The sequence below is a fragment of the Mustela lutreola genome, chromosome 4 (genome assembly GCF_030435805.1).
Source record: "Mustela lutreola isolate mMusLut2 chromosome 4, mMusLut2.pri, whole genome shotgun sequence".
NCBI lineage: Eukaryota > Metazoa > Chordata > Mammalia > Carnivora > Mustelidae > Mustela > Mustela lutreola.
In genome coordinates, this window is record NC_081293.1 from 95,561,213 (window position 1) to 95,576,481 (window position 15,269).

At 41.3% G+C, this 15,269-nt stretch overlaps 1 protein-coding gene across 2 annotated transcripts in view; it reads right to left on the reverse strand.

The window, feature by feature from the left end:
* AMPH (amphiphysin) overlaps positions 1-14,464 on the reverse strand; it is a 263,695-nt gene extending 249,231 nt beyond the window's left edge. Inside the window, exon 1 of one of the 2 annotated variants that reach the window (XM_059170541.1) lies at positions 14,116-14,464. In XM_059170541.1, coding sequence (XP_059026524.1) covers positions 14,116-14,184 — 69 coding nt within the window. In that variant the 5' untranslated portion in view covers positions 14,185-14,464. The remainder of the gene's footprint in view (positions 1-14,115) is intronic. The other variant, XM_059170540.1, reaches the window with a different exon arrangement.
* Between the last annotated feature and the right edge of the window lie 805 nt (positions 14,465-15,269).

Here is a 15,269-nt window from a genome sequence, read left to right on the forward strand (position 1 = left end):
CAAACTAGATAAACTAGATGAAATGGAAAACTCCTAGAAAGACACAAACTACCATAACTGACTCAAAAAGAACTAGAAAATCTGCACAGATGTAAAGCAAATAAAGAGATTTCATTAGCAGTCAAAAAACTTACAACAATTTAAAAATAATGAAGCTTAGATTGCTTCACTGGTGAATTCTACAAATATTAAAGAATTAATACCAATCCTTCACAAACTCTTCCAAAAAAACAGGAGAGGGGCCACTTCCCAATTCTTTCTTCGAAGCCATTATTATTCAGATACAAAAACCAGACAAAGACATCATTAGAAACTTATTACTCAGATAGAAATCAGACAAAGACATCATTTGGAAAGCTCTAAAATAATATCCATTAAGAATACAGACATGTGGGGGCGCCTGGGTGGCTAAGTGGGTTAAAGCCTCTGCCTTCGGCTTAGGTCATGATCCCAGGGTCCTGGGATCGAGCCCCGCATCGGGCTCTCTGCTCAACAGGGAGTCTGCTTCACCCTCTCTCTCTGCCTGCCTCTCTGCCTACTTGTGATCTTTCTCTGTCAAATAAATAAATAAAATTAAAAAAAAAAAGAATACAGACATGTAAATCCTTAACAGAATATTTTTTAAATATTAAATTTGGAATCAAACAGTCTAGTCCCTAGCAAACAGCACTTCTTCCACAGGAGACTGAAACCATTCTCTGAGTTTTAACCACACTCTCTATTAGGCACTTAAGCAATCTTATTATCTCAAACGCCATGATAAAACAGATGAAATCAATGTAATTATAAATAAATCTCTCAAACTCACTCCATCTTCTCTGTCACCAACCAAAAATACACTGCAGGTTGTCGAGGCATTTCCACTTTTTTAACTGATGTGTTAACTACCATCACTCTAAAATTATACTGGTTTTTTACAGAATCAGATTACACAGAATCCAACCTTCCATGCTATCCAACATTCCTAACAAGAAGACATTTGTCCTTTGATGTAACATTTCCAGTATTTCAAACAGACTGATCTCTTTGAAATTTAAGTAAGCTATTTTAAGTATAAGGTAAGTTTTTTTCTTTATTTTTAGTTTTTCTTTTTTGCAGGGATTGGGCTTTTTTTTAATTTTTTTAAATTTTTTCAGTGTTCTGAGATTCACTGTTTATGCACCACACGCAGTGCTCCACGCAATCCGTGCCCTCCTTAATGCCCACCACCAGGCCTGCCCATTCCTCCACCCTCCTCCCTTCTAAAATCCTCAGTTTGTCTCTCATAGTCCAGTCTCTCATGCTTCATCTCCCCTCTGATTTACCCAATTCACTTTTCCTTTCCTTCTAATGTCCTCCATGTTATTCCTTATGCTCCACAAGTAAGTGAAAACCATATGATAATTGGCTTTCTCTGCTTGACTTATTTCATTCAGCATAACCTCCTCCAGTCCCATCCGTGTTGATACAAAAGTTGGTATTCATCCTTTCTGATGGAGGCATAAGGGATAAAAGACCTCAATGTGAAGCAGGAATCTATCAAAACCCTAGAGGAGAACATAGGCAGTAACCTCTGACATAAGACAGAGCAACTTCTTTCAAGACACGTTTCCAAAGGCAAAGGAAACAAAAGCAAAAATGAACTATTGGGACTTCATCAAAATCAAAAGCACAGCAAAGGAACACATAACAAAACAAAAAGGCAACCCACAAAATGGGATAAGATATTCGCAAATGACACTACAGACAAAGGGCTGATATCCAAGATCTACAAAGAACTCCTTAAACTCAACACCCCAAAAAACAGATAATCATGTCAGCAAATGGGCAGAAGACATGAACAGACTCTTCTCCAAAGACATACAAATGGCTAACAGACACATGAAAAAATGAACATTTTTTCTCATCAGGGAGATTCAAATCAAATCAGGGAGATTCAAATCAAAACCACATTGAGATACTACCTTATACCTGTTAGAATGGCCAAAATTATCAGGACAGGAAACAATGCGTGTTGGAGAGGATGTGGAGAAAGGGGAACCCTCTTACACTGTTGGTGGCAATGCAAGTTGGTGCAGCCACTTTGGAAAACAGTGTGGAGATTCCTTAAGAAATTAAAAATAGAGCTACCCTATGACCCTGCAATTGCACTACTGGGTATTTACCCCAATGATACAGAGATAATAAAGAGAAGGACCATCTGTACCCCAAAGTTCATAGCAGCAATGGCCACAATCGCTAAATTGTGGAAAGAGCCAAGATGCCCTTCAACAATACGGTCCACATATACAATGGATTAAAGTTAGTTTTTAAGTGTCCCATAAGGGTACTGCTTTTCCCCTTTCTCTTTTCACTACACTGGAGAGAAAATTATAGTCAGTGAGTGGTAGAAGTCTTACTCGCAATAATATAACCCTGAAGTGGATTAGGAAATCATAAATCACCATAAAATCTCAACCAAACTCCTTTCTCTAAAGCAATGTGCTTTGCCAACCTCACAGAACATTTGACTTACCAGAGGAACTTATTAAAAACGCATATTTCCAAGTCTTTCTTAAAAGATTCTGGTAAATTTGTAACTAGGCCCAGAAATCTGCATTTTAACTCACCCCTTCCCCAAATATTCCTGACTACACTAGGAGAAAACATTGAGCTAGAGGTACTTGATTTCTAGATTATCTACAGTTAATAGGAGCAATTAGGGACCAATACAGATCCCCAGAAAAGCCCTCTTCTGTCCTAACCCACTGCTTTAGAATGCTAGTGGTCCCCACAGCCACATGTACTTCCTGGAGGGTAGGAGAAAAAAATTTGGACATTGTTTCCTAGAGACAGAGAAGAACCCAGTGAACAGAGAGCAGGCAGGAAAGCAAGATTTCCTGTAGCAGATGTCTCAAATATTGAGGAATTATATGGTGTGTGAAAGGTACCATACAGTTCTAGGCTGTGCTATCACAAAATGGGAGATCCTTCCAAGGCTCAGACTATCTATACTACTCAACGGTTAGCAACCATTACTATGTAGAGGAAGAGAAAGTCTGCTACAGAAGATTCTCTACCAAGTTTAATTCCTTCCAAGGTGCACATCACTTCAAACAGATTATTCTTAATTCAAGACCATGTCTGCAAAAGAATCAAGTCAATGCCCACAACATAGTTAAGTCAACTTGGTACCAGCCTCAACCACGTGTGTTCTCTTTGTCCTTTCTCCCTCTGTTTCTCCCTCGCACTCTTCTCATTAAATAAATGTTGGCCATCCGAATGCAATCAAACCTCTTGATCAAACCCTGTGTTGAAAAGAGAAATTCATCTTTGTAAATGTGTGCCATTTAAGGGCTTTCATTTTTATTTTGAATTTTTGATGGTTTGATATAAAAGACCATACAAATCCATGAAAGTAGATTGAGTTAGAGTTCTTCAGATGACTTCAGATGACTAAAAATCTGATCACACAAAATTGGGATTGCTACTGCAATAGGAACATCCCATTTAGGTCCACTTTTCCTCGCTGAGTACGCAAATATAGAAGAGGATCATTCATAAGGCCAATGTGAAGAATGGATTCTGATTTCTACATTCCACAGCTCTTATTTCTGTCTCCACAGCTCTTACTCCATATTTCTATGCAATGTTTCCTGACTCCCATAATCACTAAACCCTTACCCCGTTCCTCTTGCCTGAATATTGCAACAGCCTTCCGATCTTGGCTTAACATCTACTTTCTTCAGAGAGGTGTGTCCAATCCCCTCACTCTAGGTGAGTACTTTCTTTCTCCCCACAGAATTTTTAATTATGATTTTTTTTATTACTAACCATGTAGTTATCATTATGCTCAAAGATTTCTCTACCAACTCCTGCTGGTCAATATGCTCAACCAGGATGGCTTCATGGATTGCTACATGACAAGTATCTAGCAAGTGTCTGTCATGCATTAGATTCTTAATAAATGATTTATTGATAATCATTATTATTTATTTATCATTATTATTTATTAATAAATCATTTATTAAGAATCTAATGCATTCACAATGAATGAATAAATTCTACCAGATGGACTTCACAACAGAATACATAACTTTTAGAGTAAGTAAGGTAAGCCTTTACTTAGTATTAGGTGCTATAACAAATATACATTTGTATATTTATATAAATATACATTTATACATGGGCCTATGTGTAGTTTTTTAATTATTGTAGGCACTTTTAAGTACAAAAAATATATGGCATAGATACATTCAGGTTCTTCGTATATATGAACTAAACTTTTAACTAAATAACTATGAGAATCAGGTGAAATGATCAAAATGGTTGTTCTCTGATTTCTTTTTTAGTACATCCATCTTAAGTTGCTTCAGGGTAATCAAAATTGATAAATGCCTATAGCATAGCAAATATTTCAAAACTAAGATCTTACCCATGGATTTATCCAACATCATTCCGAAGAAGAGATTTGATCAATATGTATTCAAGAAATGTATCTACTTAAGTACTACACCTAAATTTAGATTTTGAATCAATAAGAATGAAGTTTCAGCATTTCTATATTAAAAGTTGGCCCATGGATATGTTCAAGAAATTGTGATTATTGTCACTTTAATTTTGCATAATGCTATGTAGATAGTGTTATTATAGTTCGTTATGTAAATGTTAGCCATTACTGAAATAATCTGGAAAATTATATCCACAACCAAGAAAGCTTTTTTTTGTTGTTTTTTTTTTCCCAAGAAATCTTTACATGTGTTATTCCCTTCACAGAAGCCCACAGGCCCCTATTTCCTCAGAAGTTTTATTCAGATGGCCCTTAGAAATGCCTAAGAAAAATTAAAATTGTGTTTGAACAGTAAGGTGAAGATTCTCAGACTTTAAAAAGCTAGAACAATAGTACCTGAATGACCCAGTCAGTGAAGCATGCAACTCTTGAACTTGGGACTGTGACTTCAAGTCCTATGTTGGCTATAGAGATTACTGAGAAATAAAATCTTAAAAAAAAAAAAAAAGTCAAAGCAGTTTGAAACTTAATCATAGATACACACAAACACACACACACACGTAAGTACACACTTATATCCCTCACACCCACCCATTCCTGAATGGACTGAAGTGACCCAAAAGCAAGTCAACATCTAGGAAAAGGCGCGGTAGATCCTACGGCGTAGTATTTTCAAACTGTAGTCTTGAAATCAATTTGGTATGCTCCCACAGGCATTTTCTTAGAAATGGAAATGCAGTGGGACAGAATGGTTATTCAATGTTGGAGGATAGCAAATCTTTCCTAACTTAGGAATTCTGGCACCATGGGAAATCTTAGAATGGGAGCTATGTGTGTATATATGCAGATGTATTTGGAAATGATAAACCCATGGATAAAGACCTTATACATTTGGAGCTCAGGCCTGTTGCAGTGCAGACTAACCATAGCTGAGGATAACCTAGAGAAAAAGGCTTCCTGTCCCTGCCCTTATGATGGGAACCAATAGTGAGAGCACTGTGTTCCCTGATCACTACAGTGGCCACCCAAGGAACAGGAATGACATCTGAATGCTAGACACCCTTTTGGGATCATTCGCCATAAGGCCAGAGTAAAAACCACTGACTCCTTCAGAGAAGAGGGAACTCCCCATAGGGTTGCTGAACTTCTCATAAGACAGGAATCCCAAGGGGGAGTAAGAGATTCTTACCATACATAGGATGGAATGTTGAAATCATTTAATTTGAATATTCAAAGAAATGGTACCTCATTTTATACCCCAAGGAAAGTGGGACATATTATTTATGTAAGTATTTCCAGGTATTTTAAGTTGTACTGGTCCACAAACAAAATTGACTTCTCTAAGTATGACTTATGAATCTCATACATATATACACCACACATATGCTATCCTGTAAAGGAGAATGATAATTTCACTAGTGTTAAAAATCTGAGTTCCTGTAGTTTTGATTTCATACCGTACGATTTCTGGGCATTTGAGTATGCTTTTAAAAAGAAAAAATGAAAGGAAGCTTTCCTCTGTCAAGAATACCCCCATGTCACTTTTAATTTAGCAGTTTTTTAATACATCCAGAGAAAATGATCTTAGTAGAAGGGAAGGTATAAGCTTGTACAATGTAGAAGCAGGCAACAATAAAGTATTCATGGACCCTGGGTGGTTCTGTCGGTTAAGCGTCTACCTTCAGCTCAGGTCCTGTTACCAGGGTCTTGGGATCAAGTCTGGCATCATTCTCCCTGCTCAGCAGAGAGTCTCCTTCTCTCTCTGCCTCTGCCCCTCCCCCTGCTCGTGCGTGCTCTCTCTCTCTCAAATAAATTAAAAAACAAAAAAAAAGTCTTTAGATGACCTTGAAAGAGAAAACCCTAGACTGCCGCAGAGACTGTGTCTCCAAAGTGTCTTCAGATGTAAATGCAGTCATAAAACCTACTTTTCTATGGACAGTGTTCTGGGTCCCATGGCAAAACTCTCCTGGACAGAGCAAGGTCTTCCTTCTCCTATTCAATTTACATAAAACCTACAAAACATAAATACACACATACACACAAGCACATGCACACAGAAAAATCATCCACATGTTTCTCTTTGAACACAAACCTAACTGCAGGCATCAACAAGGCAATACTTTTATTTAAAGACCCACAATTATCACATAATTAGGTATATAGGAGGAAATGACATTGTTTTTCTTGCTATATCACACAACCAATATTGGGTTGAACCACATGATTCTACCAATATTTGACTGTTTGACTTACAAGAATGACAAGTTAGCTCAGTTCAACCTAATATTGTTGCAGTTCTTACCATGTACAGAACCTGTAAGAACAATTTATTTGATGTACGACCTTTACAAAGTGACACACAAAACGACAGTGCTATACAGTGAAACCCTCATGATAATTTCACGAAAGACAGAGAAAGAATAATGTGGAAGGATATTTTGCAGGGGTGCAATATAAACAAGCAAGAACATAGAAAGTCAAATCAACACATCATCACCGAATACATACAACTCACAACACATCTGGCGCTTGTCCTCAAGCATATTCAATTTAGTTAGGAAAATACAATACATGAAAAAAAATTACATCTAAGATTTAGGTAATTTTCACTTGGAACAGATAAACCAACACAAAGAATACCAAACTGGACACTTTAGAATTTAAATGGTGTAGGGTGCCTGGGTAGCACAGTGGATTAAACAGTTGACTCTTGGTTTCACCTCAGTTCATGATCTCATGGTCAGGAGAACGAGCCCCAAGTCCAGCCCTGCACTCAGCATGGAGTCTGCTTAAGATTCTCTCTCATTCTCCCTCTACCCACCAACCCCCCCACACACAATACTCTCTCTAAAATAAATAAAAACTCTTTTTAAAAAATTTAAAAAGCGTAACTCTCTTATTAAACAAAACATGAGGAAAGAAACAAAAGCAATGTCTAAAGAGATTCATATTATAATATACCTACAGTTTCTTCGCGCACAAGAGTCATGTCAAAAAAACATTTAAATGTTTAAAAATGTTTCAAGTTCTCCACCAATTTAAATATTGCACAGAAGTCAAGGATGGCTAAGACCAAATAAATGGCACTAGATCTTACAGAAGGAAAAAGATGGACAGAAATATAAATCTCAGAGGGATTAAATATTTAGTAAAAAGGTTTAGAGATAAATAAACAGTGTTTATCTCCATCTCCTCCCAAAACCCAACTAAAATGATAGTAAAGGAATAAAGAAGGAATGAGCATACAATGACAAACACAGGGGAGGCATCTTTAGTGGATCAGAGCGTTTAATACATTTTAAGGAAGCAGAACCAAGGATGGAAAAATGGAAACAGGAAAACAGCAAAAGGTTAAAAAAATAATAAAATAAAAAAGTGCCTGTACAGAGCAACCAATAAAAAAGCAGCCAATTCTCACCACACAGTCACACACACATACACTCTGGCTTAGGCCCTAATGCAGCTAAGTACTACACAGGTGAGGATGAAGAGCAACACTGAGGAAAAAGGACTGTCTGAAAGCCTGGAAATACAGAATAGATGAGCCATCAAGCCCCTTCCTTCCTCGACCCCAGCACTGTCAAGGAAAGACACAGGATAACAGCTCTATAGAAGCCTTGAAAGAATCTCATCCCAGATTACAGCAAAAGGGCAGAAGCCCAAAAGGGAATATACAGAGGGATCCTTCACTTGAAGAAAACAGAACAATTACATTATTTTATATATTGACAATTTGATAATAATAGTGATGGACGTTGAAAGATCTGATGAGATAAGAACAAATAATTCTAAATAATTCATAGAAAAGTAAGCAAATAAAGAAAAGCAATTATTAACTCCAGGGAAAACAAAAAGCTGAATGAAAAACTTACTCCTCAGGTAAGACTTCATAAAAATTGGAAACTTCAGTTTATCCAATGGCACCATTAAGAAAGGAAAAAGGTGGGGTGCCTGGGTGGCTCAGTGGGTTAAAGCCTCTGCCTTTGGCTCAGGTCATGATCACAGGGTCCTGGGATCCAGCCCTGCATCGGGCTCTCTGCTCAGCCGGGAGCCTGCCTCCTCCTCTCTCTCTCTCTCTCTCTCTCTGCCTGCCTCTCTGCCTACTTGGAAACTCTGTCTGTCAAATAGAATCAATAAAATCTTTAAAAAAAAAAAAAAAAAAAAGGAAAGGAAAAAGGCAAACCACTTTCTGAAAGAAAATACCTGCAAAATGTCTTTTTGACAAGATTCATATCCTGAATATTTATTAAGTTCCTCAAATCAATAATAAAATGACAAGAAACCCAAATAAAAAACATGGGCCAAAGGCTTTAACAGAGTTCACAAAAGAAGATACCAAAGTTACCAATAAGTACATGGGAAGATGCTTATTAGGGAAATGACAGTAAAGGAATTTAATTAAAGAAATTTTAAAGACCGAAAAAAAAAAAAAACAAAACAAAACAAAACAAAAAAACCCAAGAGATCTGGTGTGACAGAAATATTCTATAAGTTGTGCTGGGTGATAACCATGCAGATATATAGACACATAAAAATTCACAAAGTGGAACACTTAAGATTTGTATAACTTATTCAATAAAAATTATACTTCAATTTTTTTAAACATAATCCTAAGCAATCAATGGTTTTTGCCATAATATATGACAAGAGAATGCAGAAGTAAAGAGATGAATGTAAGACAACTAAATCTTTACCTATCTTCACCAAATATGAAAAAGTAAATCAAGAAATAGTTATATAAGCATATCTTATAGAGATGTTGTGGTTAGTAATAGCTTCCTCTGAGGAAACAAGACTGGAGGTTGAGGGCAGGGGAAGGGGGCCTGCTATTTTTCATAATAAGCCCTTTACATTACATTGTTTTATTATATTTTATTTTTAAATTGCATACATTAATTTGGTAGGAAATTTTTCCACAAATGTTAAAATATAAATTGTATGATTATTTATATAAACATGGGACAGACAAGGCCTTTTAAATATGCTTCAGTAGATACGTGGTTTTAAGATTTTATTTATTTGAGAGAGAGAGCAGGGTTGGGGGAAGCCGCACAGGGAGAGCAGAGGGGGACAGACTCCCCGCTGAGTGTGGTGCTGCAGTGGGGCTCAATCTCACCGCCCTGAGAACATGACCTGAGCCAGTCAGAGGCTTGACTGAGCTACCCAGGCACCCCTCAACGGATCCTGTTTTGTCAGGGCAGCATGCACTCCCCCTCTGGGTTTTGACTTCCTGTCCTTCACCAGCAGTCCATTTGGTCCAGGGGGAAGTTCTCCATCCCGGCTTCAGCAGCGGTTTGCGACTCAGGCGACTCAATCCAACCCATGGTCCTGGTCCTTGGCCAGAGGGATTTTTTTCCTCCCAGAGAGAAGCACAAGGCCCCATTTAGGCCAATGAGAACCATACTGAGTTCTCCGTAAATGCTGAAGGAAAAACACGCTCTCCTCTAGAGCTGCTGACAATCATCTTACCCCCAAGAGAGAAAAACTGGCCCCAAGAATGAAGCTGACAGAATGAAGAGCAGAGATGAAGGCATGTGAGCCCCAATGTCTGTGGTTAAACCCCAGGTTCCAACAGGTCTGAGGTTTGTCTACCCCAGCCGTCTTCATTAATTATAAGAGGAAGTATCACATAATGGGTTCAAACATCACCCTTGCTACTTACTGTGTGATCCTGGGCATGTTACCTAACCCCTTCCTCATCTTTAAAATGGGGTAGTAATAGTACCTACCTCAATATGGGTGTAAGAACCCATATTCTCATACGCATACATTTATATATATACACACACAGGTGTAAGAGCATTTGTATTTTTTTTTTTTAAGATTTTATTTGTTTATTTGACAGAGAGAGATCACAAGTAGACGGAGAGGCAGGCAGAGAGAGAGAGAGAGAGAGAGGGAAGCAGGCTCCTGACGCGGGACTCGATCCCAGGACCCTGAGATCATGGCCCGAGCCCAAGGCAGCGGCCTAACCCACTGAGCCACCCAGGCGCCCAAGCATTTGTAGTTTAATACAATTATCTATTTATATGTTAAAAATCTCATTTAAAATTATACGTGCAAGAGCCTTATTTTTAATTTTAGTATTTAGTTTAAATTTTAGTAATTTAGTAATTATAGTCCCCTTTTTACTTAAATCAGCTTGAATTGAGTTTTCTGATATTTACAAGTGGCAGGGCCCTGATTAACTCAACACCCAAGAAAGAAGCCATACAAAACCAATTGATAGGGGCACCCAGGTGGCTCAGATGATTCAACGTCTGCCTTCAGCTCAGGTCATGATCCCAGGACCCTGGCATGGAGCCCCAGGTCGGGCTCCCAGCTCAGCAGGGAGACTGCTTCTCCCTCTGCCTCTGCCACTCTCTCCTGCTCATGCTCTCTCTCTCTCTCTCAAGTGATTAAAATCTTAAAAAAAAGAAATTGATAGGTTTAAGCAGATATACATGAAACATAAACATAATATAAACATAAACTATGGCAGAAAAAAATCAAAAAATTAAAAAGTAAACAAAAAAGAAACCATATTTGTAACCTTTAGTATAGTTTTCACCCTTACACAGAATAGGGTGGAAATGCTACATTAAATGGGCAAAAATATAAACACATAATTCACAAGTGGGAAAAAAAGGAATATAAAAATGTTTGGTTTTTAATAATCAAACAAATGAAATAAATGGGAACTCATTTTTTTCCAATGACATAGCTAAAGACCACTATGAATTTTATTATCCAGTGTTGGCAAATTTATCCAGGATAAATTTATTATCCAGTGTCTCATGAACCCCTGTTGAGAATGTTAATGGATACAACCATTCTGAAAAGCAATCCAGCTATAATAAAAACAAGCATACCTTTGACATTATACTTCTAGGAATTTATCTAAGGAAATACTTCAGAGTAGATGCAAACATTTTCCCTACTATGTGCAACCATTTTCCTTACAAGTTTTCCCATGGATTTGTATTTATATATACAGAAACATGGGAAACTGAATGTCCAAAAAATGGGAGATTCATTAAAATCCATGCATCGCAATACTGTTCAGTCATTTAAAATGTCGACGGAAAATATGTACATACTCAAGAATGTTCAAGATTATTATGAAATTAACAGGTTAAAAAACTAAAGATATGAGCCTGTTTTTGTTGTATAAATACATCTATGTACATATGGGAAAAGATCCACTAGAATACCCATCAAATGATAGTGAAATTTCTGGGTAGTAGAATTATGATAGCCTGATTTGTTACTAGTTTTTTCCTTGCTTATATATTGTTACTCTTCTGCACTGAACTGTCACAGACCTTCAGTAAGAACAAAATGTATTTTAAATTCATAAAAAAAAAAAAAAGTAAGACCGCCTCCTGAGAGTAGCTTCAGTCATGCATTTGGAGCTCAAAATGCACGCAGCTGTTAGGTGTAGCACAGACGATGAGAAAGTCATGGGCGTAACTCGCTTTTGAGCAAATTTGGTTGTAAAAATGAGCCAAGGTCTCCAGAACACAGGAGGCATACAGATATTGCAATGGAATATCTGTGCATTGGAGAAGAGGAACCGTCCAAAGATGTAAAAGGAAGGAATCACTGCAGGAGATGTCTATTGAATGCGACAGCAACTTACTGTGATTTCTACCCTCCAGTGGCTTCTGTTTGGGCTTGGCTGTGCGACCTCACCTGAATTCCCACATGCCCTTTTCCTTGTGCTGCACGGGCTCAGAAAAGGGGCAGAAGGTAACCACCGGTAGAACCCATATTAGCCTTTCGGTGTCTTTACCCCTAAACTTGGTGCAGCTGGCCCTCTTCATCAGCGACTTTCCCCAGGGAAGAAAATAGGATTCTTGAAGCTGGATGCAGATAAACCTCCCTTAGACCGCCACTCCCATGGAAAAGCAACCACCATCCTCAACTGTAATCATAATACACACCTGACCTTAATAATGACAAAGTGAGTTTTCAACAGTTCATAAGAAATTGAATGCTCTGTAAGACAGGTTACATTTGCATTCATTTTGGGCATATTAACAACTGGTGACCTAGATTAAGAAATAATTTAATATGTGAAAAGGCAGACTATTATCACTAAATTCCTTCACAGGTGGAAGGAAAGTAGATACAATGAAAAGCTTCCGACCAAAGATTCAAGTAATTACCTGGAAGGGAAGAGTGGGGAGGAATACCTACAAATGGGCAAAACAATATAAGGAAAAATGATGACAAAACCTGGCTGGGGTGCGGAAGGACCCTGGCTACTTCCTGAACAAGTAAGCAGGAACTGGAAGAGGGCAAGAAACCTTGCTAATTCAGCTACTGAAGGAGCGCAGAGGAGGCTCACGTTAGTTCAGGATGAGCTTGGGTAGATATTAAAAGAAATACAATCCTCTTACTGCACTGAGTGTGCATGTGTGGAGGGAGGGACTTGAGGCAGACACAGAACCTCTGGGCCTGGGGATTGGCAAAGGATCAGTGCCCCCTTCTGCTTAGTTCCTCGACATCTGTGGCAACTGGGGAGCAGCCTGAATCAGGGTCTGAAAAGGGAAATTCACTGTCATTTTGAGCACGGCGGCAAATATGACTTCCAGTAAAACAGGAAAACACTAGACACCCAGAATCCCAGAAACAGAAAATACTGCCACATGAAAGAGAACACTGTTCGGCTGATACAAACCAGGGGCTCAAAGAGCAGTGCTCATTTTCAAGTACAATGCTTAAGCTACCGTGTGAATGTCCTTTCACTGGAGACACAAATGAAGACCCAGTGCTGGCAAGGTCTTGATGACAAGCGCCCAATGTCTGGTACAAGACCTCAACTGCTCAGCGCTGTGCCTGGTGTAAACCTGGGATTCATTTGTGCCTAACTCTGGGAGAAAAAAATAAATTACTGAGGGATCAATCTGCCGAGGAGCCTGTAACACACTAGGAAACCCAACCTGTACATGCAATACGGATCTTTTCTTTTTTAATGCAATAAAACGCCTTCCTCTGTGCACAAATGTGCAGAAAAGAACTGTAAGGTTGGGGTCATATTTATTTTTGACCTTCCAGAGGACACTGGCGTCAAAAGGGGCACCCACTGAGAGAGACCCAAAGAAGGACAACAGAAAATGGAAAGAAGTGTGTATCTAGATGTCTATTTGGAACTCCTGGATTCACTCGACAGCACCGTACTAAAGCCACTGGTTTTCCGTGATGATCCGTTTCGATCCATACAGCTTCTGAGAGTAGCTTCTGCGCTACCCCAGCAATTTCTGCTGCGCCCGGGTCCCCAGGAAGCCCCGCGGGGAGGACCGCTGCCGCAATCTCCCCGACCCGCGGGCCAGCCGGGGGCGAGGCGGCCGCGGGCAGGGAGATGCGCTGGGCTCCGGGGCAGGCAGCCGGGGAGCCGCCGCACCTGCCACCGCTCGCGCCCGCGGCCGCCCGGGAGAGCCGCGGGCCGTGAGGGGGGCGAGCGTGCGGGGAGACTCGGACGGACCGCGCGCCCCGACGCTCCCGCCTCCCCGCCCTTGGCCGCCTCGCCGCAGCAGCAAAGGCGCCGCGCAGGGCGTCCCCGCGCCCCCGGCCCCGGCCCCCGGCTGGGCCTCCAGCGCGGCCCCAGCCCGCTCGGCCCTCGCCGCCGCGCCCCCGCCACCTGCCCAGCCGCCCGCTCTGACCTTTTCCTGCGCGCGGTTGAGTCGCTTCTGCACGTTCTTGGCGAAGATGCCCGTCTTGATGTCGGCCATGGCTGCGGGTCCAGGAGGCTGCGGGGAGCGGAGCGGGCGGCGGGCCGGCGGCGGCGAGGACCAGCGGGAGAAGAGGAGGAGGAGGGGGAGGAGAGGGAGAGGAGGAGAAGGAGGAGCGGGAGGTACGGCTAGGAGCGGCGGAGGAGCGCCAGGAGGAGTGAGGGAGGGGCTCAGCGCCGGGACCGGCTTAAAGCGACAGAGCGGAGGCGGGGCGCGCGGGGCCTGGAGGCGGGACCCGGCCGAGCAGCGAGAAGAGGAGAGGGAAGGAGCCCGAAGTCAAAATGCCCACTGCAGTGGAGGAGGAGGTGGGGAGGAGGAAGAGGACGACGCCAAGCAGCAGTTCCAGGGCCCTGAGGCAGCTCCGGAGCTCTATAAAGGCGGAGTTTGTGCTGGGGGAGACTGAGGGGCCCCTTTCTTTCCGGGTGGGGGAGGCGTGGGGGAGGGGAGTGGGAAGGGGAAAGCCAGGGTTGGAGGTGCTCTGGCTGGAGGGTGGATGGGCCGTCCAGAGAGTGCAGCCTTCCCGATATGCGTGTTCCAGAACGGTGGGCCTCGCCCCTCCCCTCAGAAGGCTCACAGACCAAGGGAGGAAAGCGGGCTGGGAAACCAAGTCAGCTCAGGGGTTAGAGCAACGGTAGAGAGGGAAACCAGTGCGCACACTTGTTCAAACGTTAAGACAAGATTTGGGGTCGGAGGCAGGGAGGTTGCATGTTGAGAAGGGTCAGTCCCTTTAAGCAAAAGGTTGTGCTTTGGTGATCTGTGTAATTGCTGCCTGGAGCCTGTACCTTGGCACGGAGACTTCCCCAGAAGTGTTTCCTGGCAGAATTAGGTCCTTTACCGCCTCACTTGAACATTGCAAGACCCAGGTCTCTTAACCTGTTGCTTCTTGCAATCAAAGATTCACCCTCCCCGGCTCATTGATCATAAATAAGAATAATAGGGATACCTTTGCCGTATACGTCACCCAGAGCTCTTGAAGACCCTGACCAACAGCGAAACTACCCTTATTCAGTTCTCTCTGAGAGTATGAACCTGTAAGGCAGGTGGCCCAGCAAGCAGGTCAGAGGTCAAATCAGGCACCTGAATCC